At 46.2% G+C, this 25,224-nt stretch overlaps 1 protein-coding gene across 2 annotated transcripts in view; it reads left to right on the plus strand.

Annotated features, from left to right (window-relative positions):
• CDH2 (cadherin 2) overlaps positions 1-25,224 on the plus strand; it is a 150,616-nt gene that overhangs the window by 117,148 nt on the left and 8,244 nt on the right. For both annotated transcript variants that reach the window (XM_054179650.1, XM_054179651.1), the window contains exons 10-15: positions 217-473; positions 1,632-1,774; positions 3,341-3,574; positions 5,113-5,346; positions 9,020-9,159; positions 23,870-24,034. In XM_054179650.1, the coding sequence (XP_054035625.1) occupies positions 217-473; positions 1,632-1,774; positions 3,341-3,574; positions 5,113-5,346; positions 9,020-9,159; positions 23,870-24,034 (1,173 nt within the window). The remainder of the gene's footprint in view (positions 1-216; positions 474-1,631; positions 1,775-3,340; positions 3,575-5,112; positions 5,347-9,019; positions 9,160-23,869; positions 24,035-25,224) is intronic.

Consider the following 25,224-nt stretch of genomic DNA (forward strand, 5'->3'; position numbering starts at 1 on the left):
GTCTTGGCTTCAGAACTGCTGCTGCTAAGCAAAAGTCCAGCCCAGTCTCACTTGGAGGTGTTACATTTATTCTCTTTAGGCTCTGTGCTTACTTTTGAGGAAAGCAGTACAAGTGATGTTTAAAAATGTGCTTTAATGTTAAAAAAAACCCACCTCTGGTGTGCCCATTGCTATTCAGAGTAAATGTTAACACTTCCTGCTCTTTGCTTTTCCCAGCCTATTGACTTCGAGACCAACAGGATGTTTGTACTGACTGTAGCTGCGGAAAATCAAGTGCCTTTGGCTAAGGGGATCCAGCATCCTCCTCAGTCAACAGCAACTGTGTCCATCACAGTCATTGATGTGAATGAGAGTCCCTATTTTGTCCCAAACCCCAAGCTTGTGCGTCAAGAGGAAGGGCTGCATGCTGGTAGCGTGTTGACGACTTTCACTGCTCAGGACCCGGACCGTTACATGCAGCAAACCTCTCTAAGGTCTGTGTGAACATCTTGCTGTTGAGTTAACAACTGTGATGCAGCAGCTATGTCCTGGAACGGGGTGGGGAGCAAAGAGGCTGCATGTGAAGAGATCGCAGCACACACAGCCTCTTCTCCTGGATAACAAGTGACAGGACAAGAGGAAATGGCCTCAGGTTGTGCCCAGGGGAGGTTTAAGTTGGGTATTAGAAGAAACATCTTGACTGAAAGGGTTGTCAAACACTGGAACGGGCTGCCTAGTGAGGTGGATGAATCCCCATCCCTGGAGGTGTCTCAGAGAGGCAGGGATGTGCTCAGGTTCATGCTTTGGAACCAGCTTTGGTGGAATTAAATAATGGTTGGACTCAATGATCTCAGAGATCCTGCCCAGCCAACCAGTTCTAAGCTGTAAAGCTAAGGCACAGTGACTAGCCTTGGGCCAAGACTCAGCTTCCTACAGCTATTTGAACTCATGTGGAGAAAACCCCAGTGCTTACTTGCTGTCTTTCCTTCCAGAATCAGGGCTCTTAGAATTTTATTTTCCTCTTAAATCTGGTTAGCTGTTGCTGTTGTTTTGTGCATCCCTGGCCTTATCCATCAGAGGCATGAGAGCATGAGGACTTAAGGATCTATGCATTTTTAATGACTTAAGATAGCTTGCACTTGATTAATGTCAAAGGACAAATTTATCAGACAGAAAGATGGCTTTGAAAGACCAAAGTAAGATGAGAAGCATGCAGTAAAACCAGGGCCTCTGAAAAATGAACTTAAAGTCATCTTGGAAGTGCTAGAATAATGTGCTACTCCAACAGTGGTGTTCCCTCTCTCCTGCTCTCAGTGCCCTGATAAAAGTCAGTCTGAACAGTTCTGTGGGGATAGAAAAAGCAAGAAGGATGCTTAAGGAAATACTTCAGTTGAGTCTGAACATGAATGTTTGTGGTGATTGTGTGGTTAACTCCAGCTCCATGGTAACTCACGTGGCAGAACACTTCCAAAATCTAAATGTAGGACTGGTTTTAATAGCTGCTTTCAAGAACTGTAGCAACCAGGCTTACAGAGTGGAAGTTTTTGGGGGGTTCTTTGGTGTGTTCAGGATAGAAATTGAAATGCTAATGTTGTCTTTGCTGTCAGTATTCCTGTTGGCACATAAATAACATCTTGTGATCAAATACACAGGTACTCCAAACTCTCAGATCCTGCAAACTGGTTGAAAATTGACCCTGTTAATGGACAGATAACTACTACAGCTGTGTTGGACAGAGAGTCAATATATGTGCAAAACAATATGTATAATGCAACCTTTCTTGCTTCTGATAATGGTATGTATCAACATTGTCTGTTTCCAGAGAGCTTTCTCTTGTGTGGTTGAATGATCCTGGGTTTTACTGGGGCAGAAAACAAGATCTGTGTAGAGCAGATCCAGTCAGAGCTCTGTATGAGGATCAGACTTTGTGTATTTCCCAGCTGCTTGGAGAATGGGCTGAAAGTGAAAGGGTTTGGAGAAAGGCACTGGATTCATTCCATTAGCTGGGTTTACAGGAAACTGTCAACAGCTACGTGGAAAGCAGTGGGCAGAGTAAGTGCCCAGCATGAGTGGGACCTTATGGGTAGTAAGGTGTTGGGGGAGAGGTGTGGTGGTTTTCCACATTCAGGAGGAGAAGTGTCTTTTCACTCTGTGTGGTAATGACAACTGGCAGTCTTTGCTCAGAAATGAGTCCTTTGATTCAGGCTGCAGTGCTGATACCAGAAAGGTGGAAAGGTGCAGTTAGGAAAGCTCTCACATTAGAGGGGAAAACTGAAACCCTGGGACTGTTTACTGTGGAGAGAGAAAAGAAAGGATAGAATTTTGCTAGAATGGAGTGCAACAAAGATAGAATGTAGAGTATAACGAAGCCAGGTCCACTCTATCTATCCTTTTGGCTCCTGTCTGGAGAAGAAGAGACCTCATTGCTTTCTAGAACTCTCTGAAAGGAGGTTGCAGTGAGGTGGATGTTGGTCTCCTCTCCCTAGTATTGGGTAATAGAATGAGAGGAAATGGCCTCAAAGAACACTGGGGGAGGTTTAGGTTGGATATTAGGAAACATTTCTTCCCTGCAAGAGCGGTCAGGGATAGGAGCAGGGAGGTGGTGAAGTCACCATCCTTGGAGGTGTTAAAAAACCATGTAGCCTTGGCACTTTGGGACATGGTTTAGTGGGCATGGTGGTGTTGGGTTGTTGGTTGGACTTGATCTTAGAGGTCTTTCCCAGCTGAAACAATTCAGTGATTCTGGAGAAGGAAAATAAAAGAAAAACCAGAACATTACTGGGGAGTTTGTGGAATGAGAGCCATTGCTAATTGTAGTGAGCAATTCAGTGCCACTTGTTCACACAAATCTGTGACTTCAGCAAAGTTTGCAGAAGCATCACAGATGTGATGTGCATAGCAAGAATGTTGTGAATGTTTAAAGGTAGTGTGCTGCAAGGCAGTGTTAGAAAGAATTTAAATAGCACACTTGTGGTAAAGGGTGAGCATAAGTCTTCAAAGCTACCAGATAACTTCTCCAGAGGATAAATGATCCAATTTTGCACGATTTTCTTTGAAGCTTTTGATGTGGATCATTTCCAGAGAGGAAGTGGCTGGCTGGTCAGTCCCTGAGCTGTAGATCTGCAGATTCTCGCTGAGTTTTGCTGAGTAGGGCAGTTTTGGTTTTTTCTTCCCTGAGAACAGACTACATAAGAATCTGTGTGTTAGCAGGAGCAATGACAGTGTAAGATTGGCTTGGTAAAGATACAGTCCCAAAGTGGAAGTGGATGAATGTCGGTGGAGATTGACCAGTGTCAGTACAGCTTCATTGCAGTAACTGGACAGCTGGAAACAGACTCGACAGCATTTTCTGTTCTTTCAGGAATTCCCCCAATGAGTGGAACTGGCACACTTCAGATCTACCTGCTGGACATCAATGACAATGCTCCTCAAGTGAACCCAAAAGAAGCTACAACTTGTGAAACTCTGCAGCCTAATGCAATTAACATCACTGCTGTCGACCCTGACATCGATCCAAATGCAGGCCCCTTTGCCTTTGAGCTGCCTGATACCCCTGCCAGCATTAAGAGGAACTGGACCATTGTTCGAATTAGTGGTAATTAACATCAGAGAAATTTTCATCAGCAAAGCTTAATAATTAGAAAGAAGCTGTATTTTACTTAGATATCATCTTGCAACGTGCAGGAATGTGCTTAACACGAAGGGAGACCTCACTGCTCTCTACAACTGCCTGAAAGGAGTTTGCACTGAGGTGGGGCTTGTTCCCTTCTCCACAGTATCAGCTGATAGAGCAAGAGGAGGTGGCTCTAAGTTACAGCAGGTTATTGTGGCCAAGTGCTGGGTTCTGCACATTGCCCACAACAACCCCATGCAGTGGCTGGAGAGCAGCCAGGCAGAAAGGGACCTGGGGGTGCTGGTTGACAGTAGGCTGAAAATGAGCCAGCCGTGTGCCCAGGTGGCAAAGAAGGCCAGTGGCATCCTGGCCTGTATCAGGAACATTGTGGCCAGCAGAAGCAGGGAGGTCATTGTGCCCTGTACTCAGCACTGGTTAGGCCACACCTTGAGTCCTGTGTCCAGTTCTGGGCTTCTCAATTTAGGAAAGATGTTGAGTTGCTGGAAAGTGTCCAGAGAAGGGCAACAAAGCTGTGGAGGGGTTTGGAGCACAGCCCTGTGAGGAGAGGCTGAGGGAGCTGGGGTTGCTTGGCCTGGAGAAGAGGAGGCTCAGGGGAGACCTTATTGCTCTCTACAGCTACCTGAAGGGAGGTTGTAGCCGGGGTGGGGGGGGTGTTTGGTCTCTTCTCCCAGGCAAGCAGCACCAGAACAAGAGGACACAGTCTCAAACTGTGCCAGGGGAGGTTCAGGATGGATGTTAAGAAGATAATCTTCACAGAAAGAGAGATTTGCCATTGGAATCTGCTGCCCAGGGAGATGGTGGAGTCACCATCCCTGGAGGTGTTTAGGAAGAGATTGGATGAGGCCTTTAGTGCCATGGTTGAGTTGATAAGATGGTGTTGGATGATAGGTTGGACTTGATGATCTCTGAGGTCTTTTCCAACCTGGTTAACTCTATTCTGTGTTATTCAGGGGAGGTTTGGGTTGGATATTAAGGAAAATTTCTGTGTGAGAAGAGTGGTCAGGCTTTGGAACAGGCTGCCCAGGGAGCTGGTGAAGTCACCCTGACATGTTTAAGCAGCTGTGTGAGCTTGCACTTAGGGCCATGGTTTAGTGTTGACCCTTCAGTGCTGGGCTGAAGGTTGGACTGGATGAGCTTGAAGACCTCTTCCAGTTACATGTACTCTGTGATTCTTTTCAAAGAATCTGTGGCCACAGCACTTTGGGACATGGATTAATGGCCATAGTGGTGTTACATTGAAGCTTGGACTTGATGATCTTTAATGTCTCGGCCAACTGAAACAATTCTACAAACGGAAAACCACCTTGGTATGAGTTCTCCAAAGAACTTTAAAGAATGAAAAGATGTCCACAGTAATTGAAACCTGTTACCCTGAGTGTTGTGTTGTAGGCTCAATGATGAGTTGCTGCAGAGCTTAGAAAAGAGCAAGTTTAGTCCAGTCAGTTTTAAACCCACATGAGCAGTACCTGACTTCTTAACAAATGTCTTTTCACATGCAGGTGATCATGCCCAACTCTCCTTAAGGATCAGGTTCCTGGAGGCTGGTATCTATGATGTGCCCATAGTAATTACAGATTCTGGAAACCCACATGCATCCAGCACTTCTGTGCTGAAAGTGAAGGTTTGCCAGTGTGACATAAACGGAGACTGCACCGACGTGGACCGGATTGTCGGCGCAGGGCTGGGCACCGGAGCCATCATTGCAATCCTGCTTTGCATCATCATCCTGCTCAGTAAGTAAATAGATCTCTTGATCCTAACTCTTTGATTCTCGTTCTGCAAGTTCCATTTTATGCTTTTGGCCCATGTGTCTGGTAGTGATAGGACTAGGGGAAATGGATCCAAGCTTGAGGAGGGGAGATTTAGATTAGACGTTAGGAGGAAATTCTTCCCCAGGAGGGTGGTGAGAGCCTGGCACAGGTTGCCCAGGGAGGTGGTGGAAGCCTCATCCCTGGAGGTTTTTGCAGCCAGGCTGGATGTGGCTGTGAGCAACCTGCTGTAGTGTGAGGTGTCTCTGCCCATGGCAGGGGGGTTGAAACTGGTTGGGTCCCTTCCAACCCTGACAATGATTCTGTGATGATGATGGGGAAATGATTTTAAGACTCAAGTTCAGAATCAGGTCTAGCAGAGGCTATAAAGATGGAGGAGACTGGAACAGCTCTCTCTCAAGGAGAGATTGAGAGACCTAGGGCTGTTTAACCTGAAGAAGAGCATCCTGAGAGGGGATCTTCTCAAAGCTTATGACTATCTAAAGGGTGGAGGTAAGGAGGATGGGGACAGACTCTTTTCACTGGTGCCCAATGATAGGACAAGAGGCAGCCAGCACAGACTTAAGACACAGGAAGTTACAGTTAAACATAAGGAAAAACTTTACTTTGAGGGAGACAGAGCACTGGACCAGGCTGCTGAGAGGTGGTCTTCTCCTATGGAAAGATTCCAAACCCACCTGGCCACAATTCTGGAGTACCTGCTGTGGGTGACCCTTCTTTAGCAGGGGGGTTGGACTAGATGATCTCCAGAAGTCACTTCCAACCCCTACCACACCGGGATTCTGTGACTGTTGCTACTTAGTTTAATGTCTTTACAAGTATGGACACTTTCTGATGGGGAAGGATTAGGAGTCTGAGATCATAGCCAGCACTTACATGGCAGTCAGGCCCCATAGTGGGTTCATGAAAGTTGTCTTCCACCTATGTCCATATACACTTAGGTTAGGTCAGTGAGTGACCAGGTTGAAGATGTGAGCAGCCTCCAGACATCAAGTCTGTTTGGTGCTGCTGGTACTGTGTGATTGGATGCTACCCACAGCAGGTAGCAGCCTGTGTGGAGTGCTCTGGTGTTACTCATGTTGTGCTTCAGATGAAAGTAAGTAGGCTGTTGGATGAGTTTGTCGAGTATACATCACATCCCTTCATACAAGGCCATGCAGGAACAGAGATGTGTTTGTGTAAATACTGCAGGGAGCTGGGCTAGGATTTTTTTCTCTGTGTGTCAAGTGCTTTCAATAAGGGAAATGACTAAGCATCATGACTAAGTGTCTGTCCAGTGTAGTAAATGAAATGCTAGCTCTCCTACACACTGTGCTTAACTGATTTCTGATTGTGGTGGAACACAAGCAAGGTATGAACTTGTTCAGATTATACTGGGTACCAGTCAAGAAAATACAAAATGATGGAGAGGAGTAATTTAAAAATAAAATCAAATAAAAAAAGTAATTGAGCTTGGCTAAGCCTAGAGGTGAGCACAAGTGCAGTAGAATTGTGTCCTTGATACAAGATACCCTTAAAAGATTCGAATCTGGATTAACAGAGCAGTAGTAAAACTGTCTAGTCATAGAACTGTAGAATCATAAGGATTATCTAGTTTCAACCCTACTGCAGAGACATCTTCTACTAGATCAGGTTGCTCAAGGCCCCATTCAACCTGGCTTTCAGCACTGACAGCCTTGAAGCCTCCACAGCTTCTCTGGGCAACCTGTTCCAGTGCCTCACCAGCCTCATGGGGAAGAATTTCTTTATAATGTCTCAGCTAAATCCAGCTTCTTTCAGCTTGAAGCCATTACCTCTTGTCCTGTCACTCCATGCCTTTGTCAAAAGTCCCTCTCCATCTCTTCTGTAACACCCTTCAGGAGGAGACTTGATGGAGTGCTTGGGCCCATGGTTTAGTTGTTTAGGTGGGTTGGATTGGTTGATGGGTTAGACGTGATGATTTTGAAGGTCTCTTCCAACCTGGTTTATTCTATTCTATTCTATACTGGAATGCTGCTTCAGGGTCTCCCTGGAGCTGCCTTTTCTCCAGGCTGAACAACCCCAGCTCTCAGTTTGTCCTCATAGGGAAGATGCTCCAGCCCTTGGGATGATCTCTTCTTCATATATATTCACACACTAAATACATCAGAATTTCCAGCCATGAAGCTGGCTATAATTGGACACATGCCTCTCCTATCAGAAATTCATTTACATGCATTCTGCTTGGTGTCTCATTTGATTCTCTTTTTCAACAACTTCAATTTGTAAGCCAACAGTATAAGTTGAAGTTACTGAGATTAAAGATCAACAATATATAGCTCTGAATGCCACTGCCTTTTCCTTAGCCTTGATTCCTCTTGCTTCTCAACAGAAATCTAAACTCAGGCAGCAGTACAGTCTCTCCTTAATGGACTGCTGAGCTGCATGCCAAAATAGCCTAGGCTGGTGATGTTCAAACATCAGAATTACTTAAGCTACATGAATTGCTGCATATTCTTGGGGCATAGCATAAAAAAATAACTAATATAGTCTTTTAGAATCCTGGCCATTCTTGGAGAGATTCCCTTCTGAAACCAGAAGTCTGTGAAGCTTGGTGTTTTTCTTGCTTCTCATGCCAAGTTTATTTTGCAGCTGTGGAATGGATTTGTGACTTGTGACCTTGAATCTGTGATTGATTTCCCAATCACATTGCCTGTAGTTGCTCAGTTTTCAAACACCTGTTGCTTAACCTGCCTTCTGTGACTTTGTTTGTTTGTTTGTTTATTTTAATGGAAGCAAACCCGAAACTTCACCCAGAGCAGTCAAACACAAAGTCAAAGAGAAGGGCAACAAAGCTGGGGAGGGGTTTGGAGCACCAGCCCTATGAGGAGAGGCTGAGCGAGCTGGGGTTGCTTAGCCTGGAGAAGAGGAGGCTCAGGGGAGACCTTCTTGCTCTCTCCAACTACCTGAAGGGAGGTTGTAGCCAGGTGGGGGTTGGTCTCTTTTCCCAGGCAACCAGCACCAGAACAAGAGGACACAGTCTCAACCTGTACCAGGGGAGGATTAGGCTGGATGTTAGGAAGAAGTTCTTCATAGAAAGAGTTATTGGCCATTGGAATGTGCTGCCCAGGGAGGTGATGGAGTCACCATCACTGGACATGTTTAGGAAGAGACTGGATGAGGCACTTGATTAGATGGTATTGGATGATAGGTTGGACTCTATAATCTCAAAGGTCTTTTCCAAACTGGTTAATTCTATTCTATTCAGGGGAGATTTGGGTTGGATATTAGGGAAAATTTCTGTGTGAAAAGAGTGGTCAGGCTTTGGAACAGGCTGCCCAGGGAGCTGGTGGAGTCACCTGGAGACGAAGAAATTCTTCACAGAAAGAGAGATTGGCCATTGGAATGTGCTGCCCAGGGAGGTGGTGGAGTCACCATCACTGGAAGTCTTTAAGAAGAGACTGGATGAGGCACTCAATGCCATGGTTTAGTTGATCAGATGGTGTTGGGTGACAGGTTGGACTTGACAGTCTCTGAGGTCTTTTCCAACCTGGTTAATTCTATTCTATTTCAGTTTTTTATTATTATTAAAATCTTCCTGTTAAATTTGTCCAGTTTCCCATGGCCTTGTGTCAGAATCAAGATGTGGGTTTGTGTCTTCCCTTTTTTTGCCATGCAGTCCTGGTGTTGATGTTCGTGGTGTGGATGAAGCGCCGGGATAAGGAGCGTCAGGCAAAGCAGCTCTTGATCGATCCAGAGGATGATGTGAGGGACAACATCCTGAAGTATGATGAAGAAGGTGGTGGAGAAGAAGATCAGGTGAGGAATCATCAGTTGGTTTTAGATATAGCTTTGGCTTCACTTTGTTTTCTCTATGAAGAAAGGCTGAGGGGCTTTGGGGTTTTCAGCCTAGAGGAGGCTAGGGAGGATCTTATCAATGCTTATCCATACTTAAAGATGTCAGGAGGATGGGGTCAGTGCTTTTTTCAGTGGTGTCCAGTTATGAGAAGTAATTGTCACAAACTAGAACCCAGAAAGTTCCATTGAAACATGAAGAGGAACTTCTTTATGTTGAAGGGGGTGGGCTCTGGACCAGACTGCCCAGCGAGGTCGTGGAGTCACACACAGTATCACCAAGGCTGGAACAGGCCTCAAAGATCATCGAGTCCAACCTGTCACCACAGGCCTCATGACTAAACCATGGCACCGAGTGCCACATCCAATCCCCTCTTGAACACCTCCAGGGATGGGGACTCCATCACCTCCCTGGGCAGCCCATTCCAATGGCAAATGACTCTGGGAAGAACTTTCTCCTCACCTCGAGCCCAAACCTCCCCTGGTGAAGCTTGAGACTGTGTCCTCTTGTTCTGGTGCTGGTTGCTAGAGAGAAGAGACCAACCCCTTCCTGGCTACAGCCACCCTTCAGGTAGTTGTAGAGAGCAATAAGGTCTCCCCTGAGCCTCCTCCTCTCCAGGCTAAACAATCCCAGCTCCCTCAGGCTCTCCTCATAGGGCTTGTGCTCAAGGCCTCTCCCCAGCCTTGTTGCCCTTCTCTGGACACGTTCAAGTGTCTCGATGTCCTTCTTAAACTGAGGAGCCCAGAACTGGACACAGTACTCAAGGTGTGGCCTAACCAATGTTAGTTTCCCTCTCTTGTTATTCAAATCTGCCTGGACACCATGCTGTGCAGCCTGCTCTAGATGATCCTGCTCTGGCAGGAAGGTTGGACTGGATGATCTCCAGAGGTCACTCCCAACCCCTACCATTCTGTGATTCTGAGAGGTAGCTAATTTCTGCTTTAAATACTGAAGGCATTCAGGAATAGTTTTAAATCCTGAACTACAATATTTCTTTCTCCTGTGGCTTTGAGCAGTTCCAGAAATTCCAATTGCTTACCTTTTGTATGAAATGCAAAGCCAGTGTCTTGTCCACTTAGTCACATTCTGCCCATATCCCAACTGAGGCTGTTTTATTTGAATACAAATTCACATCCACTCTGCACTGCAGTCTTTAAACCCTCTTCACTCCTTGTCTGGGGTTCTGTCATGCAGTGCAGAGTGCCTAATGCAGACTAGCCCAAATTTCACCCTTTTTTGGTGGCAGCTGAAGGCCTTTCTAGACACACAGCAACGTTGGCTATTGACAGATTGGCCACTACTGGGATTTCAGCTTGGAAAGTATTTGTTTCAAGTAGCTGTCAGGACACATCTGTGTTGATTCAAATACCTTTGCAGGCAGGTGCCATATGCATTTACTCTCACATCACCTCTGGTTGAGCCACTGCTGATATGTCAGAAGGCTGGGAGTGATGTCTGTATGCTAAGAATAGCTGGGGTTTTTTACCCTCTCTCTCTCCAAGTTGGTGCAGAGATCTCCAAGCTGCTGGAGCAGTGTGATTTCTTTCTTCCAGAGCAGGTTTTATTAAGTGCTTTATGAACATGACAAACAGGGGATTTATGCACATTATTAGTGGTGGAAGTGAGTGTAATAATTACAAAGGGAACAGCATGTCTAATAGAGCCTAAGAAATTTTGCAGTAAAAAGCCTTGAAAAATTAAGTGTAATTCTCCCAGACAGCCCCAGTCACAGTCATCTGGCACTTGAGCTGTCTGAAAAGTGTCTCCCTTCAGTGGTACAGACATTTGAAGCCTCCCTCAGCATGTTTGTTTGTCTGTAATCTGTGTTCCCCTTAGTAATTTCCATGCTTCCTGCATTTCCCCAAGTACTGTTCCTGCTTCCTGGCTTTTCTGCATAACTTTCTTTTTAAGCAATTTGCAAAGGAAACTTCAGTTTAGGCAGTTCTGGAAAATTGCTTATGTTACTAAACAAACTGAAGACAACCTTTGAGTCTCTCCTTCTAGCTGTTTGTACCAGGATAGCTTGAGTACAGGAGTTGCATCCTGTTTGTGCATCTGTTACTGCAAGCTTAAAAACCATGAAGAAAAACCAGTCCTGTGAGAACTCATTTTCCAGTTCACATATCCCTAGCCCTTCTTCACTCACAGTTCTCTGGAGGATCTGTTCAGCAATTTTCTTGTGGTTTTGTGTTTTAATTATTGTCTATCCAGAGTCAGAAAGGCTCTCAGAGTCACACACAGGTGTCAGAAGTCACGGGTGATGCTGGAGTAGTGTTGGAGAGGTTGTGCTGCAAATGAGCAACTTAAAGCTCTGAAACAGCCTACAATGAGAGTAAAATAGTGGATAGTTCAGCAATGATGCTGAAGTCTCCCCTGCCCACCTTGTGCTCCACTCCTCTCCAGTGAAAGTGCTGTCTTTGTGAGAGGAGCAGTCAGGGGAGCAGTGGCAGGAGGCAACGCTGAGATCAGCAGGATGTAAGCCATCCATAGGTGCAGCCTTTCACCAGCAGGGAGCCAAGTGTAGTGCAGGCAATGAAAGCAAAAACTGGCAGTAAAGTGGTGAGAAATGGGAAATTAGGGTAGTTTCCTCTCACAGTGAACAGAGGAAGCATCAAGACTCAGAGAGATTTAAAGGTTTATAGAGAATGGAATGATTTTCAGCCACAGAACCACTGCTTGCTTTCTTAAGACAGATGTTTAAGGCCAGTGTTCCAGACTGTTTATCAGAGCTGCCAGCCACACATTTCAGGTACACTGCTCCCTTTCCTGATCCACCAAGCAGTTGACCATAGTGGCTGAGGGTCTGAAAGGCCTTTATACACTCCAAACATAACAAACATCGCAGGAAAAGAAAACAAAAGCTCATACCAAGTACAGCAAGCTTTCTAACCACTTCTGTAGCAAGAGACCACAGGCTTAGCCACTAGGTTGGCAAAAAGGAGGTTGCTTCTCCAGCAGCTCCAAAGTCAGGATGGCTGAACAGAGAGGACAGAGTGTTTACATGAGCACTTAATTTTCTTTCCCTAGTAAATAAGTGAATCAGGAAGTAAGTTCTGGCTTGCTTTTCAGGGAGCTTAATTTATTTTATTGTGGTTTGATGTTTTGTAAAATCTAATTTCCACCTGTGCTTAACTAGCTGATCACAGAATCACCAAGGCTGGAAGAGACCTCAAAGATCATCTAGTCCAGCCTGTCACCACAGACCTCATGAATAAACCATGGCACCGAGTGCCACATCCAATCCCCTCTTGAACACCTCCAGTGATGGTGACTCCACCACCTCCCTGGGCAGCACATTCCAATGGCCAACAACTCGCTCGGTGAAGAACTTTCTCCTCACCTCCAGCCCAAACCTCCCCTGGTGCAGCTTGAGACTGTGTCCTCTTGTTCTGGTGCTGCTTGCCTGGGAGAAGAGACCAATCCCCTCTTGGCCACAACCTCTCCCTTCAGGTAGTTGTAGAGAGCAATAAGGTCTCCCCTGAGACTCCTCTTCTCCAGGCTAAACAACCCCAGCTCCCTCAGCCTCTCCTCACAGGGCTGTGCTCCAGACCCCTCCCCAGCTTTGTTGCCCTTCTCTGGACACCTTCAAGTCTCTCAATGTCTTTCTTAAGCTGAGGGGCCCAGAACTGGACACAGGACTCAAGGTGTGGCCTAACCAGTGCAGGGCACAGGGCACAATGACTTCCCTTCTCCTGCTGGCCACACTATTCTTGCTTCAGGCTGGGATGCCATTGGCCTTCTTGGCCACTTGGGCACACTGCTGGCTCATGTTCAGCTGGCTGTCAATCAGCACCCCCAGGTCCCTTTCTGCCTGGCTGCTCTCAGCCACTCTGTCCCCAGCCTGTAGCACTGCATGGGGTTGTTGTGGCCAAAGTGCAGCACCTGGCACTTGGACTTGTTGAATGCTGTCCTGTTGGTCTCTGCCCATCTGTCCAGTCAGTTGAGGTCCCTCTCTGCAGAGCCCTGAGTTCATTTTTCTTGGTTCTCTTCTTGCTCCTCTCACCTCCTCTGCCCAGGGGAAAGAGGGAGGATTCTATCTGGTTGGGTTTAATTTGGTTTTGCACACATTTTATGTAAGGTTCAAGAACTTGGAATGCCAAGCTCTTGAAAATTTCCCAACAAGTGCCCTGCAAGTAGTAATCTCATTTCTGCAAGCCATGGCTTAGCAGAGTGCTGCAGGAGCAAAGCTCTGTGCAGAACATGGTGAGCAGAAGGCACTGACCAGGAAGAGCTTTTGCCTTTTCTTTGTCAGGGTGAGTGCTGAAGTGTCATAGTGTCCTAAAAAAGCATGAGACTGCTCTCCAAAATCTATTTTCAGAGGGAGGCCTCATGGGGTAAAACTGCCACTGGCCTGTTAGAATGGAGAAATATTATTGCACATCAACCTTGCATCCACAAGTCATCAGCAACTGGCAGAGGGAAATGTTCTGCGTCAATATTAACTTTCTGTGGTGCACTCTTCCCCTAAACCATCAGGGAATGATTGAATGAGCAGCTCTGGGTAGAAGGCAGTGCACAAGGTGACTCAGAAGCACAGAACCACCCAAGCCAGGTATGCAGCAGAATAGCAGGGAATGCTCCAAGCTCCACGGGGATCCTGGTTCCAACAATATTTTTAACGGTTCAGCTATTTTCCTAAGCACAGATATTTTCCAAACACAAGGCCAGGCTGGGTAGAGAATGAATAGAGAGCTGTCCTGAGGAGAAGGACTTGGGGGTTCTGGGTGATAAGAAGCTCAACATGAGCCAGCAACATGTGCTTGCAGCCCAGGAGGCAACCATGTCCTGGGCTTCATGCCTGGCAGCATGTGGAGGCGGGGGTCCAGCTCTGGAGCCCCCAGCACAAAAAAGCCCTTGGAACTGTGAAAGCAGATTCAGAAGAGGCCACAAAGATGGTCCAAGGGCTACAGTACCTCTCTTGTAAAGACAGGCTGAGAGAATTGGGACTGGCCTGTATCAGGAACAGTGTGGCCAGCAGGAGCAGGGGAGTCATTCTGCCCCTGTACTCAGCACTGGTTAAGCCAAACCTTGAGTCCTGTGTCCAGTTCTGGGCTCTCAATTTAGGAAAGATGTTGAGTTGCTGGAAGGTGTCCAGAGAAGGGCAACAAAGTTGGTGAGGGGCTTGGAACACAGCCCTATGAGGAGAGACTGAGGGAGCTGGGGTTGCTTAGCCTGGAGAAGAGGAGACTCAGGGGTGACCTTGTGGCTCTCTACAGCTACCTGAAGGGAGGCTGTAGACAGGCAGAAGTTGGTCTCTTCTCCCAGGCAAGCAGCACCAGAACAAGAGGACACAGTCTCAAGCTGCACCAGGGAAGGTTTAGGCTGGAGGTTAGGAAGAAATTCTTCACAGAGAGAGTGATTGCCTATTGGAATGGGCTGCCTGGGGAGGTGGTGGAGTCACCATCACTGGAGGTGTTTAGGAGGAGACTTGATAGGGTGCTTGGTTGCATGGTTTAGTTGATTAGGTGCTGTTGGATGATAGGTTGGATGCAGTGCTCTTGAAGGTTGCTTCCAACCTGCTCTGCTCTGCTCTGCTCTATTCTATTCTAACACATCAGCTGTCTTGAACCTGCATTTTCATCTTACCCTTGGATCCCTTCAGCACAAGAGTTTCTGTTGCACTGATTGTTGCTGTTATTCAAAGCGATTTTCCTCTTCTGAGGAGGGTTCTGTGTTCCAACGCTGCTGCTCCTTAACAACTGTGTGCAGGCATTAAGAGCTGGCTTTCTGTCATGGCTGTATTACATGTTTATGCAGAAAGAGCCAACACTAACATCTCTCTGAAAGGTGATAATAGCATTAAAAATGAAACCAGAATGGTTTCTTCTCAGGTGTGCAGGATCTAAATCCTAAGCAGAAGCTGCTCCTTTGTAGAAAGGGTAGGGTGGCTTCATTCCAGCCTCCCAGTGTCATTGATAAAAGTAACATGAATGAATCTTTGGAGTTTTCTTTGGTGTGGTTGGGGTTTGTTTCTTTCCTTTTTGGTGGTTTTTGTTTGTTTGTTTGGGGGAGTTTTGTTGTTGTTGTTTGGGGGTTTTGTGTGGGTTTGCTTTGGTTTGGTTTTTTTGTGGTTTTTCTTCTTGTGGTTTTTTGGGGAGTATGTTTTTGTTGTTCATTTGGGGGGTGGGCTCTTTGGGTGACTGGGGTTGGGCTCTTTGGGTGGCTGGGGTTGGGCTCTTTGGGTGGCTGGGGTTGGGCTCTTTTGGGTGGCTGGGGTTAGGCTCTTTTGGGTGGCTGGGGTTGGGCTCTTTGGGTGGCTGGGGCCGGGCTCTTTGGGTGGCTGGGGCCGGGCTCTTTGGGTGGCTGGGGCCGGGCTCTTTGGGTGGCTGGGGTTGGGCTCTTTGGGTGGCTGGGGGCTGGGTTCTTTGGGTGGCTGGGGCCGGGCTCTTTGGGTGGCTGGGGTTGGGCTCTTTGGGTGGCTGGGGGCTGGGTTCTTTGGGTGGCTGGGGTTGGGCTCTTTGGGTGGCTGGGGGCTGGGTTCTTTGGGTGGCTGGGGTTGGGCTCTTTGGGTGGCTGGGGTTGGGCTCTTTGGGTGGCTGGGGTTGGGCTCTTTGGGTGGCTGGGGGCTGGGTTCTTTGGGTGGCTGGGGTTGGGCTCTTTTGGGTGGCTGGGGCCGGGCTCTTTTGGGTGGCTGGGGCCGGGCTCTTTGGGTGGCTGGGGTTGGGCTCTTTTGGGTGGCTGGGGTTGGGCTCTTTGGGTGGCTCGGGCCGGGCTCTTTGGGTGGCTGGGGTTGGGCTCTTTGGGTGGCTGGGGTTGGGCTCTTTGGGTGGCTGGGGGCTGGGTTCTTTGGGTGGCTGGGGTTGGGCTCTTTTGGGTGGCTGGGGCCGGTCTCTTTTGGGTGGCTGGGGCCGGGCTCTTTGGGTGGCTGGGGTTGGGCTCTTTGGGTGGCTGGGGTTGGGCTCTTTGGGTGGCTGGGGGCTGGGTTCTTTGGGTGGCTGGGGGCTGGGTTCTTTGGGTGGCTGGGGCTGGGCTCTTTTGGGTGGCTGGGGCTGGGCTCTTTTGGGTGGCTGGGGTTCTGTTCTTTTGGGTGGCTGGGGTTCTGTTCTTTTGGTTGCTTGGGTTCTTTTTGGTGGTATTTTTGTTGTTTATTTGGGGGGTGCTGTTTGGTTGGTTTGGTTGTTTTTTTCTTTTTTAGTTTAGTTTGTTTGTATTGCTTTGGGACTTTTTTCCTCACTGTTATAACTTTCTGGGTACCTACATCTTAAGATTCCATTGGTCTTGTGTGCTGGATCTTCTCATAGCCTCTGCTGTAAACATATCAATAACCCTGACCTGCTGGATGAACTTTATAAATCTATTTGATTATATTTTATTTTCACCACCCTGCCTGAGTATTACTCAGATCATTTACCCTCACATTCTAACCTTCATTTTGCATTGCATGAAGATGGGAACATACTCTGTGGTTAGGAATGTTCCTGCTAATGAAATAACTGTTGCCAAGCTATCCCTAGAAATATCAAATACTGCAATGAGAAGGTCATTATTTGGGGGATTGTGTTTGCTTGCTGAGACATTAGCCTCATCTTTTTGAATGAGTGACTCAGGCAGTGCTTCTGTGGGGGAACTGCTGTCACTCCTTGGTGAACCTTTTATCTCCTCACACAGAAAGTAATGTTTCCATAATCCCATTACAAAGTGGCTATGTGTTTTATTTTATCTTGCCTAGAACCTCCTGTTTTATCTGCAGCTGGAGTTTTAACTTTTACCTTGCTCATTATTAGCACAGATAAGCTTGCTTCTGGTTACCTTAAAAATGGTTAACTTGTAGTACTCCAGATGCATCTGTAATAAGAGCAAGCAGGAAAGGCAAGATGGCAGAAAGTGATCCAAAAAGCGAGTGGCAAATACAGAGCAACTGTTAGTGCAGGCATTTTAAGTGGCCTCCCACCTGCAGCTTCCATCTAGGCAGTCCTCTGTGCTGTGCTGGTCTTGGAGCACCATTATTTCAGGAGCTGTTAAGATTGAGGGATGGTCAGAGCATTTTGCAGAGCTCAGGCAGTATTTTCTGTACAAATGCCTCTCAGATTTTTAGGCTGATGTTTGGGGGGTACAGCAGGACTGGCTTTTACCTTTTTTCCCCACTTTGTTTTTAAAAGGCTTCAGCAGATGGATAAATTCAGCTCTGTAAAATACTTCTTTCCTTGCTTCCCCATCCCATTTCTCTATTGGAGTCGACAGTAATTGTCTTTGGAACACAAAGGCAAAGCAGAACATGTGTTTTATCCATAGGCATTTCAAGGCAGAGTTTGCTCTCTTAAGCCAGCAGTAAAACTGGATTTACACTAAAGCTCCATTCTGTACAAGGGGTGGGTGAAATGCAAGCTTCTACCACTGCTGCTTCCCATGCCCTGAAACCACTGCAGCTGATTTTTGTGGTGAATGACACAGCCCTCCCCATCAAATTAAGTGATCTGATGACAATTAAATCCTTTCTTGCACGAGGACAGATGTGTTCTTTCATGTTTATTTGAAAGGCTGCATCCTTTGAAAATGAGAGAATGGGTTTGTATTTCTCATTATGCTCAGGCCTGTGATTCATCCATAGCCAAAGCTTTATTTCTGTACAAGGTGGGGGGAAAAAACCCACCCCAAGTCATCCCTAAATGTATATAACATTGTACATAACACAGCCTAATGACAGGCCAGGAAATGGTAGTGCTGAGAGCTCTGAGAGAAGAGATTCATAAATCATTAATGAATGTGGCAGTCAGGTTGGATGTACTTAGTATGACTCTTACTACTTCTTAGTAGTGCAAAGCTCGATGTAGGTGTAACATATTCCAATGTTTACAGAGTTTTCCTGTCTGGAAAGAAATCAATCCTGTGTCTGCATAGTAGTTTATAGTTTAGGATCTGCTTTTGTTGTTTGCAGTTCTGCTTTGGAGTGTTCCAGGATGCATTCATCCAAAGCAGATCAAGTTACTGTAAATAAATGTTTACTGCATGAAGTTTTTACCCAAGAACTTAAATCAGTCTTCTAAAATGCAAACACAACCACAACAGCCAGTCCAGGGGGGAAAAAGTTAACTTTCTAACACCAGAAGCTTCTGAAAAACTCCTGCTTCTTGGCCTATCCCTGTTGCTTTCTTTCATTTTGGGGGATGGTGGAATCTGGTGAAAACTGAGTGGGGTGGTTGATGAGATAGGTGCCATCCAGAGGGACCTGGACAGGTTGCAGAGGTGAGCTGAAGAGGACCTCATGAGGTTCAGTAAGGCCAAGTGCAAGGACTTGCACCTAGGTCAGGGCAATCCTAGATATCAATACAGGCTGTGGAATCACAGAATCACCAAGGTTGGAAGAGCCCTCGAGGATCATCAAGTCCAACCTGTCACCACAGACCTCATGACTAAACCATGGCACCAAGTGCCACGTCCAATCCCCTCTTGAACACCTCCAGGGATGGGGACTCCACCACCTCCCTGGGCAGCACTTTCCAATGGCTAACAACTCTCTCAGTGATGAGATTGCAGAACAGAACTTGAGGATGATGGTGGATGAGAAGCTGGGCATGAGCCAGCAGTGTGCACTTGCAGCCCAGAAGGCAAATGGGCTGCATCAAAAGCAGCATGGCCAGAGGTGGAGAGAGATTCTGCCACACTGCTCTGCTCTGGTGAGATCTCACCTGCAGTGCTGTGTCCAGCTCTGGAGCCCTCAGCACAGGAAGGACGTGGACTGATGGAGTGGGTCCAGAGGAGGCTGCAAAGATGAGGTTGGAGCACCTCTGCTACAAGCACAGGCTGAGGGAGCTGGAGTGTTCAGCCTGGAGAAGAGAAGGCTCCAGGGAGACCCAATAGTGGCCTTCCAATACCTGAAGGGATACTGCAAGAAGACTGGAGAGGGACTGTTTGCACAGGCCTGTAGTGATAGGATTAGGGGCAATGGTTTGAAATGAGGGAAGAGCAGATTAGATTGGATGTTAGGAACAAGTTCTGCACCATGAGGGTGGTGGAACACTGGAACAGGTTGCCCAGGGGAAGTAATTGAGGCCTCATCCCTGGAGATACTCAAGATCAGGCTTGACAGGGCTCTGGGCAACCTGATCTAGTGGAGGATGTCCCTGCTCACTGCAACAGGGTTGGACTAGATGACCTTTGAAGTTCTCTTCCATCCCAACACATTCTATGACTCTAAAGTCAGAAAGCAAGGTGGTTAAAAAGACCTTTCTCCTACTGCTGTAACTGCTGACTGCTGTGTGAGGGAGTGTTACTTAAGTACTGTTAAATGAATATTGCCTTGCTCAGGAGGAAGTTGTTTAAGGCAAGAAATTTTGAAGGCTGCATTATCTTGTTTCTTTGCAAATCAGTGATTACTGGGGAATATAAAATGCCCTTTTCTTCTGTTCTGGGTATTTCTTCTGTTGAAGTGGAGATTCTCAGCCTGTGCTTCCAGCTGCTACATGGAAGTTCTTTAAGAGGTACTTTTGGGGGTTTTGGACCCTTCTGCCCACACATCTGGTGGAGTGGTTAATTTGTAGAGCTTGGCTAGGTGCTTTTGACATTTAGCACTGTCTCACTGGGATCTCACCTTTCAGGAATGTGAGGTGAGAGTAATGATGTAAGTCTTTGCTTAAAGCTGTCTACAACTAAGTGAAGAGCTAATAAGGTCAGTGCTTGTAATCAGCTTGGAGTGGGCTGGTGGGGTTGTCTGTGGGGGTTTGGATATTTGTTTAATTTCACAAGATTCAGCTTCTGCTGAAATGCCCTTTCAGTACATTGTGACTTGATTTTCTTTCTTAAAAGCAAACCAAAAGCAGAAGTGTTTTTCTGCTTCAATACAGCTGTCAGGGGAGTTTTAACATGAGCAGATAGTGATGCTGGGGACCACAGAGGCAGAAGTGCTGGTGGGTACATCAAGAGAGTTATATTGAAGAAAGCATTAAGGCTGTCATCTCTTGAAACCACCAGTTAGGTAAAAGATAACTCTTGTCTCATCAGTGGTAGCAGAGATAACCAGAAGGACATGGAATCATTCACTTTACTTCATTAGATCCCTGTCATGGAATGGGAGGTTTCTGTTTCCCTGTTGGCTATAGATCTGTACAGTCAGGTTGGTCTAGGTACCTGGGTTCTAAAGGCCAGAATTTTTGCTGGATGCAAAATGGGAGCAAACTAACACATCTTAGCAACCTTCCAACACAGAACAACTAATACTTAGGTTTTTCCCTTTCATCAACAAGTGAAGCTTGTTCAGAAGCTTGAGGAGGAAAAACCTCAAGACTCTCAGGTTGGATTTGCTTGTATCCCCCCTGAAGGAAGGGAAAGAGGTTTGTGTTCTGCATTGCTGGAGTTAGGGCTGAAGAGCATAAATAAAAGGAAATAAATACCTCAGACAAAAATTGGCAGCCATAGGAATTAGATGCTCACAACCTTGGCTCAAGTACATTTCCAATGGAGGGCCTAAGCTTGTTCCTCATTAGTCCCCCAGCAGGTTTTAATTATGAACAGGTTATATGGATAAAGGTTGGAGTAAAGACAAAACATTGTTGACTTGTCCTGAAACTGAGTATCATACACAGTAAGAACAAAGAACAAAGAAATCTGTAACTGACTGTGATCAATTAATTATAAATACCACTGCCATCGGACCAGAGTACAAATAATGACCCAGAATGTAGCTCCAGGCTGGCTGTCCCAGCCTACCCCAGCATCTCTTGCTTGCTTTCTGATGTGGCACAGCTTTCCACTTGGCTGTGAACTATCTTAACTCTGCTTGAGAGGCACCAGTGCGTCTTCAGGAGCTGTAGGTGTAAGACATGAAAAGCTTTCACCATTGAGTGAAGAGATGGAATTTCAGCAGTCCTAAACAGCCTAGCCTTGGCTTTTTAAAAACCTTTTTCCTTCTTTTACTTTGCAATTATTGAATAGAGTTGACTCTAGACAGAATGTGGAAACAGCTGGAGTCATTGCACGATGCTGTTTGGCCAACACTGAGCCAGTTTGGGGAGGTGGTGGATGACTTTGCCGTACCTGACTGGTGGACACTTAGTATTGATTTTAATGATAGGAGAGATTTGAGAGCCTGTGGTAATAAGCACAATGGTTCTGCTCTTCCTGTCCAGACACTAATAGACCTGCAAAATAAATTTCCTCTGATAGAAGGCTAGATGGCAGTGTCATAAATCATCCTAGAAAAGAAACCCAAAGCAGGAGCCCACGTAAGGACACCTTCTGCACCGCTGTTGCCTTGCCAGATGGCAATCTTTGCTGTCTTTTTAGCTGTAGAGCTTGGAGATGTCTCAAATTGAACAAGCACTCAAGAGGATGTCCTTAGGTGTTGAGATACTAGGCTGACTGACTTGATTCATATTTAATTTCTGAGTGACCACTGATCAGGAAAAGAATTGTGTGTGTGTGAGAGTGGATGGAAAAGACATTTGGTCTTTATAAAACTGAAATGACCACAGTGGCTCTGAGCAACCTCATCTAGTGTGAGGTGTCCCTGCCCATGGCAGGGGGGTTGGAACTGGTTGGTCCTTGAGGTCCCTTCCAACCCTAACAATTCCATGATTCGTGTTAGTACGTTGTCATTTGGCCATTCAAATTCCTCCATAATTAAATCCTTAGTGTTAAAAAACCTCTGGTTTTCATTTCTCCCTGTTAGTCTTTCCCTTCTTTTATCTTTTGGGATGGGTATGAAAAGCATTCTTGTACATGTTCTTCTGTGTTTGATAATAAATGAAATAAAAAGGGAGTCACAGAATCATAGGGGGTGGAAGGGAACTCTGGAGATCATCGAGTCCAACCCCTCTGCCAGAGCCGGTTCACCTAGAACAGGTTGCACAGAATGGTATCCAGGTCGGTTTTGAATGGCTCCAGAGATGGAGACTCCACCAGCTCTCTGGACAGCCTGTTTCAGTGCTCTATCACCCTCAAAGATGTTCCTCCTCATGTTTAGATGAAACTTTCAGTGTTCAAACTTCTGCCCATTACCTCTGTCACTGGACACCACTGAAAAAAGCCTGGCCCCATCCTCCTGACACCCACCCTTGAAGTATTGATAAGCATTGATGAGATCCCCACTCAGTCTTCTCTTCTCCAGGCTAAAGAGCCCCAAGTCCCTCAGCCTTTCTTCACAGGAGAGATGTTCTAGTCCCCTAATCATCTTTGTAGCCCTTTGCTGTACCCTCTCAAGCAGGAAAGGATAAAAAGTTGTGTTCCCCAGTTCATATCACTGCATGGAGATCACTTAATATTCCATTTGCTACCTAAAGAACCTAAAGGTAGAAGCTCAAGCTCTTCCCCAAGGAACTTGTAATCTAATTAAAGCATATGAAACTGCATTCTCAGATCTCAGTGGAGCTGTTCCACCTTTTTTGGGGGCTATATATTTGTGTGCAGCCAGCTGAGGACCCAAGGAGCACATTAGGCAGCACAGTGGATTTGTTAGTCAGTTACAGTTCCCCCAGCTAACTACCCTCACTGCTGTCAGCAGACCTCTTCTCCTGCTGAAAAGTCTCGTTTGGGGGTCACGGTAGGTAATGCTCTCAAAAAGGAGCTGCATCCCAGGAGGTGATAGCAGAAGTAAATGCTTGCATTCCTTTCTTCAAGAACCAGTTAGGGACCAGTGCAGATGCAGGTATCTGTACAACTCCCAGCAAGTTAAGACTAGAAATAAGACTTTTTTTTTTCTACCAGAACAGTGTTTAAAAATGGAGACTGATGATAAAGGAGCTTATTTAGGATGCCCCTCAAGTGCTTGGATTATTTGTGGGGCAGGGTATCTGGCATTCAGTAGAGCTGGCATGAGCCCCAGTCTACTGGTAGTTAGTGAATGGCTTTAGTTTAAGCCTTTAAGCCCAGTTCTTTGTCCTGCATTTTTTTTACCAGTGCCTTCCACAAAGGCATCCTAGGGCATGGCTGCCTTCTAGACATGACAGCAGTGAGGTGAATGACAATGCTGGAATGCACCACACTGTACAGCCAGTATTCAGGCATACCTATCTCAAATGCATCAACACTCATCTAATTAAAACCGTTCCGTCCATACATCCTGCTGATTGGAATTCACGGTGCTGTGCTAGCTTCATCAGCCTGCCAGAGCTGGAAACTGCAGCATCAAGTACTTAATGAACAGATCCACCACTAATCTTTAGAAAGTGCTTAGAATTAAGGCCAAATCTGAGGAGCTTTGTACTTCTTATATGACATTTTTTTTTCCTCTTCTTCCCCTTTGGCTTTCATATTATGGAAGCCACATGAAATCAACAAGGAGTCATAATACCTTCAAAGAAGGAGTTTAAGAAGTGCTGCAGAGCAGTGTGCTTGCCCCTCAGAATGAAAATGTCTGCTACTCACTTGCTTCAAAAAAGAGGAGTTGGATTTGGCATCTTTGCTGCGTGCAGTAAATCATCATTACGAGGCAAAGCGTTTAGTCTCTTAATAGCACTGCTCAAATCCTTGCTTCTCAATGGAAAACTCAGGAGAAGCTCTGCAAATCTGATGGAATAGAATCAAAACAGGGGATTCAGGGAGTATAAATCAAACAGCTTCCTGTTGGTATGCAAATAGCAGTGTTGCTGACTTCTGCTCAGGAAGCATTCCAATCCTGAGCGCAGGACTTCTGCTGAAATGACACTCTGCATTTTTTTTTTGTCTCCTCCTCATGTTTCCCCCTGACAGATACTGTTTGAAATTCTCCTAACATCCTCCTCTTTCTTTCCTATTTTGCAGGATTATGACTTGAGCCAGCTCCAGCAGCCCGACACTGTGGAACCAGATGCCATCAAACCTGTTGGAATCAGACGTCTTGATGAGAGGCCAATCCATGCAGAACCTCAGTACCCAGTCAGATCAGCTGCTCCTCATCCTGGGGACATTGGGGACTTCATTAATGAGGTAAAGGAGAACAGAATTTCCTCCTCTCATGTGATCTGTTCTGCCAGTTGTGCTCTGCCTGAGGAGCTGTTGTGTTTGAACATCATAACTTTGAAAAACTTACTTGGACAATTAAACTTGTCTTGCTAGATAGAAGTAAATATCCTCCCTTAAAGTGCAGGCAGAGTGAATTAACTCATTCCAACAGAAAGGGAAGATCTATCAATTAGCTTCTGGATGCTTGTATTAATTACATTCATAATATGTTATCAGCTGCAACCACGGTATCTCCAAGCAGGCTTCTTCTATGGGTTCTAAGTAATAAATAGAGTAACAAAGTTATTGGTTTAGCCTAAATTCATTTATTAATTCCCAGTAATTTAATAATGGGAGAAGTTCATTTTCATTTTCCTCAGACATTACCCTTTGAATCCAGATAATGGTGGAAATTCAATACCTTCAGCAAGACCAAAAGAGTTCCATCAAATATGATTAGTGAGCAGGGCAGCTAAATTAAGTGTTCTGTAAGTTCTTTTAATGCTTGTCACAGTGCTTTGAAAGTCTTTGCATTATCTGTGATTTTTCAGTCTAATAAAGATAAATGCAAGTAAGAGTCAGGCTGCACCAGATAACTCACAGTGCTGAAAGAAATGCTCCTGCAAATATTCTTTCCATTATTTCTGTCACTGATCAGCCCTAAATCTCTTGTGCTCTCTGGAAAACACCAACTCAAAATGAGCTACTTAAAAGTAAGCTCTAATCTGTAGGTGAATAGTAGTAGCTTCTGGTTAGCAGCTGGCTGAACATGAGCCAGTGGTGTGCCCAGGTGGTCAAGAAGGCCAATGGCAACTTAGCCTGTATCAGGAACAGTGTGGCCAGCAGGAGCAGGGAAGTCATTGTGCCCTGTGCTCAGCGCTGGTTAGGCTACACCTTGAGTCCTGTGTCCAGTTCTGGGCTCCTCAGTTTAAGAAAGATGTTGAGTTGCTGGAAGGTGTCCAGAGAAGGGCAACAAAGCTGGGGAGGGGTCTGGAGCACAGCCCTGTGAGGAGAGGCTGAGGGAGCTGGGGTTGCTTAGCCTGGAGAAGAGGAGGCTCAGGGGAGACCTTACTGCTCTCTACAACTACCTGAAGGGTGGTTGTAGCCGGGAGGGGATTGGTCTCTTCTCAGGAGGTGTTGGGTGACAGGTTGGACTTGATGATCTCTCAGGTCTT

The sequence above is a fragment of the Dryobates pubescens genome, chromosome 3 (assembly GCF_014839835.1).
Source record: "Dryobates pubescens isolate bDryPub1 chromosome 3, bDryPub1.pri, whole genome shotgun sequence".
Classification (NCBI taxonomy): Eukaryota; Metazoa; Chordata; class Aves; order Piciformes; family Picidae; genus Dryobates; species Dryobates pubescens.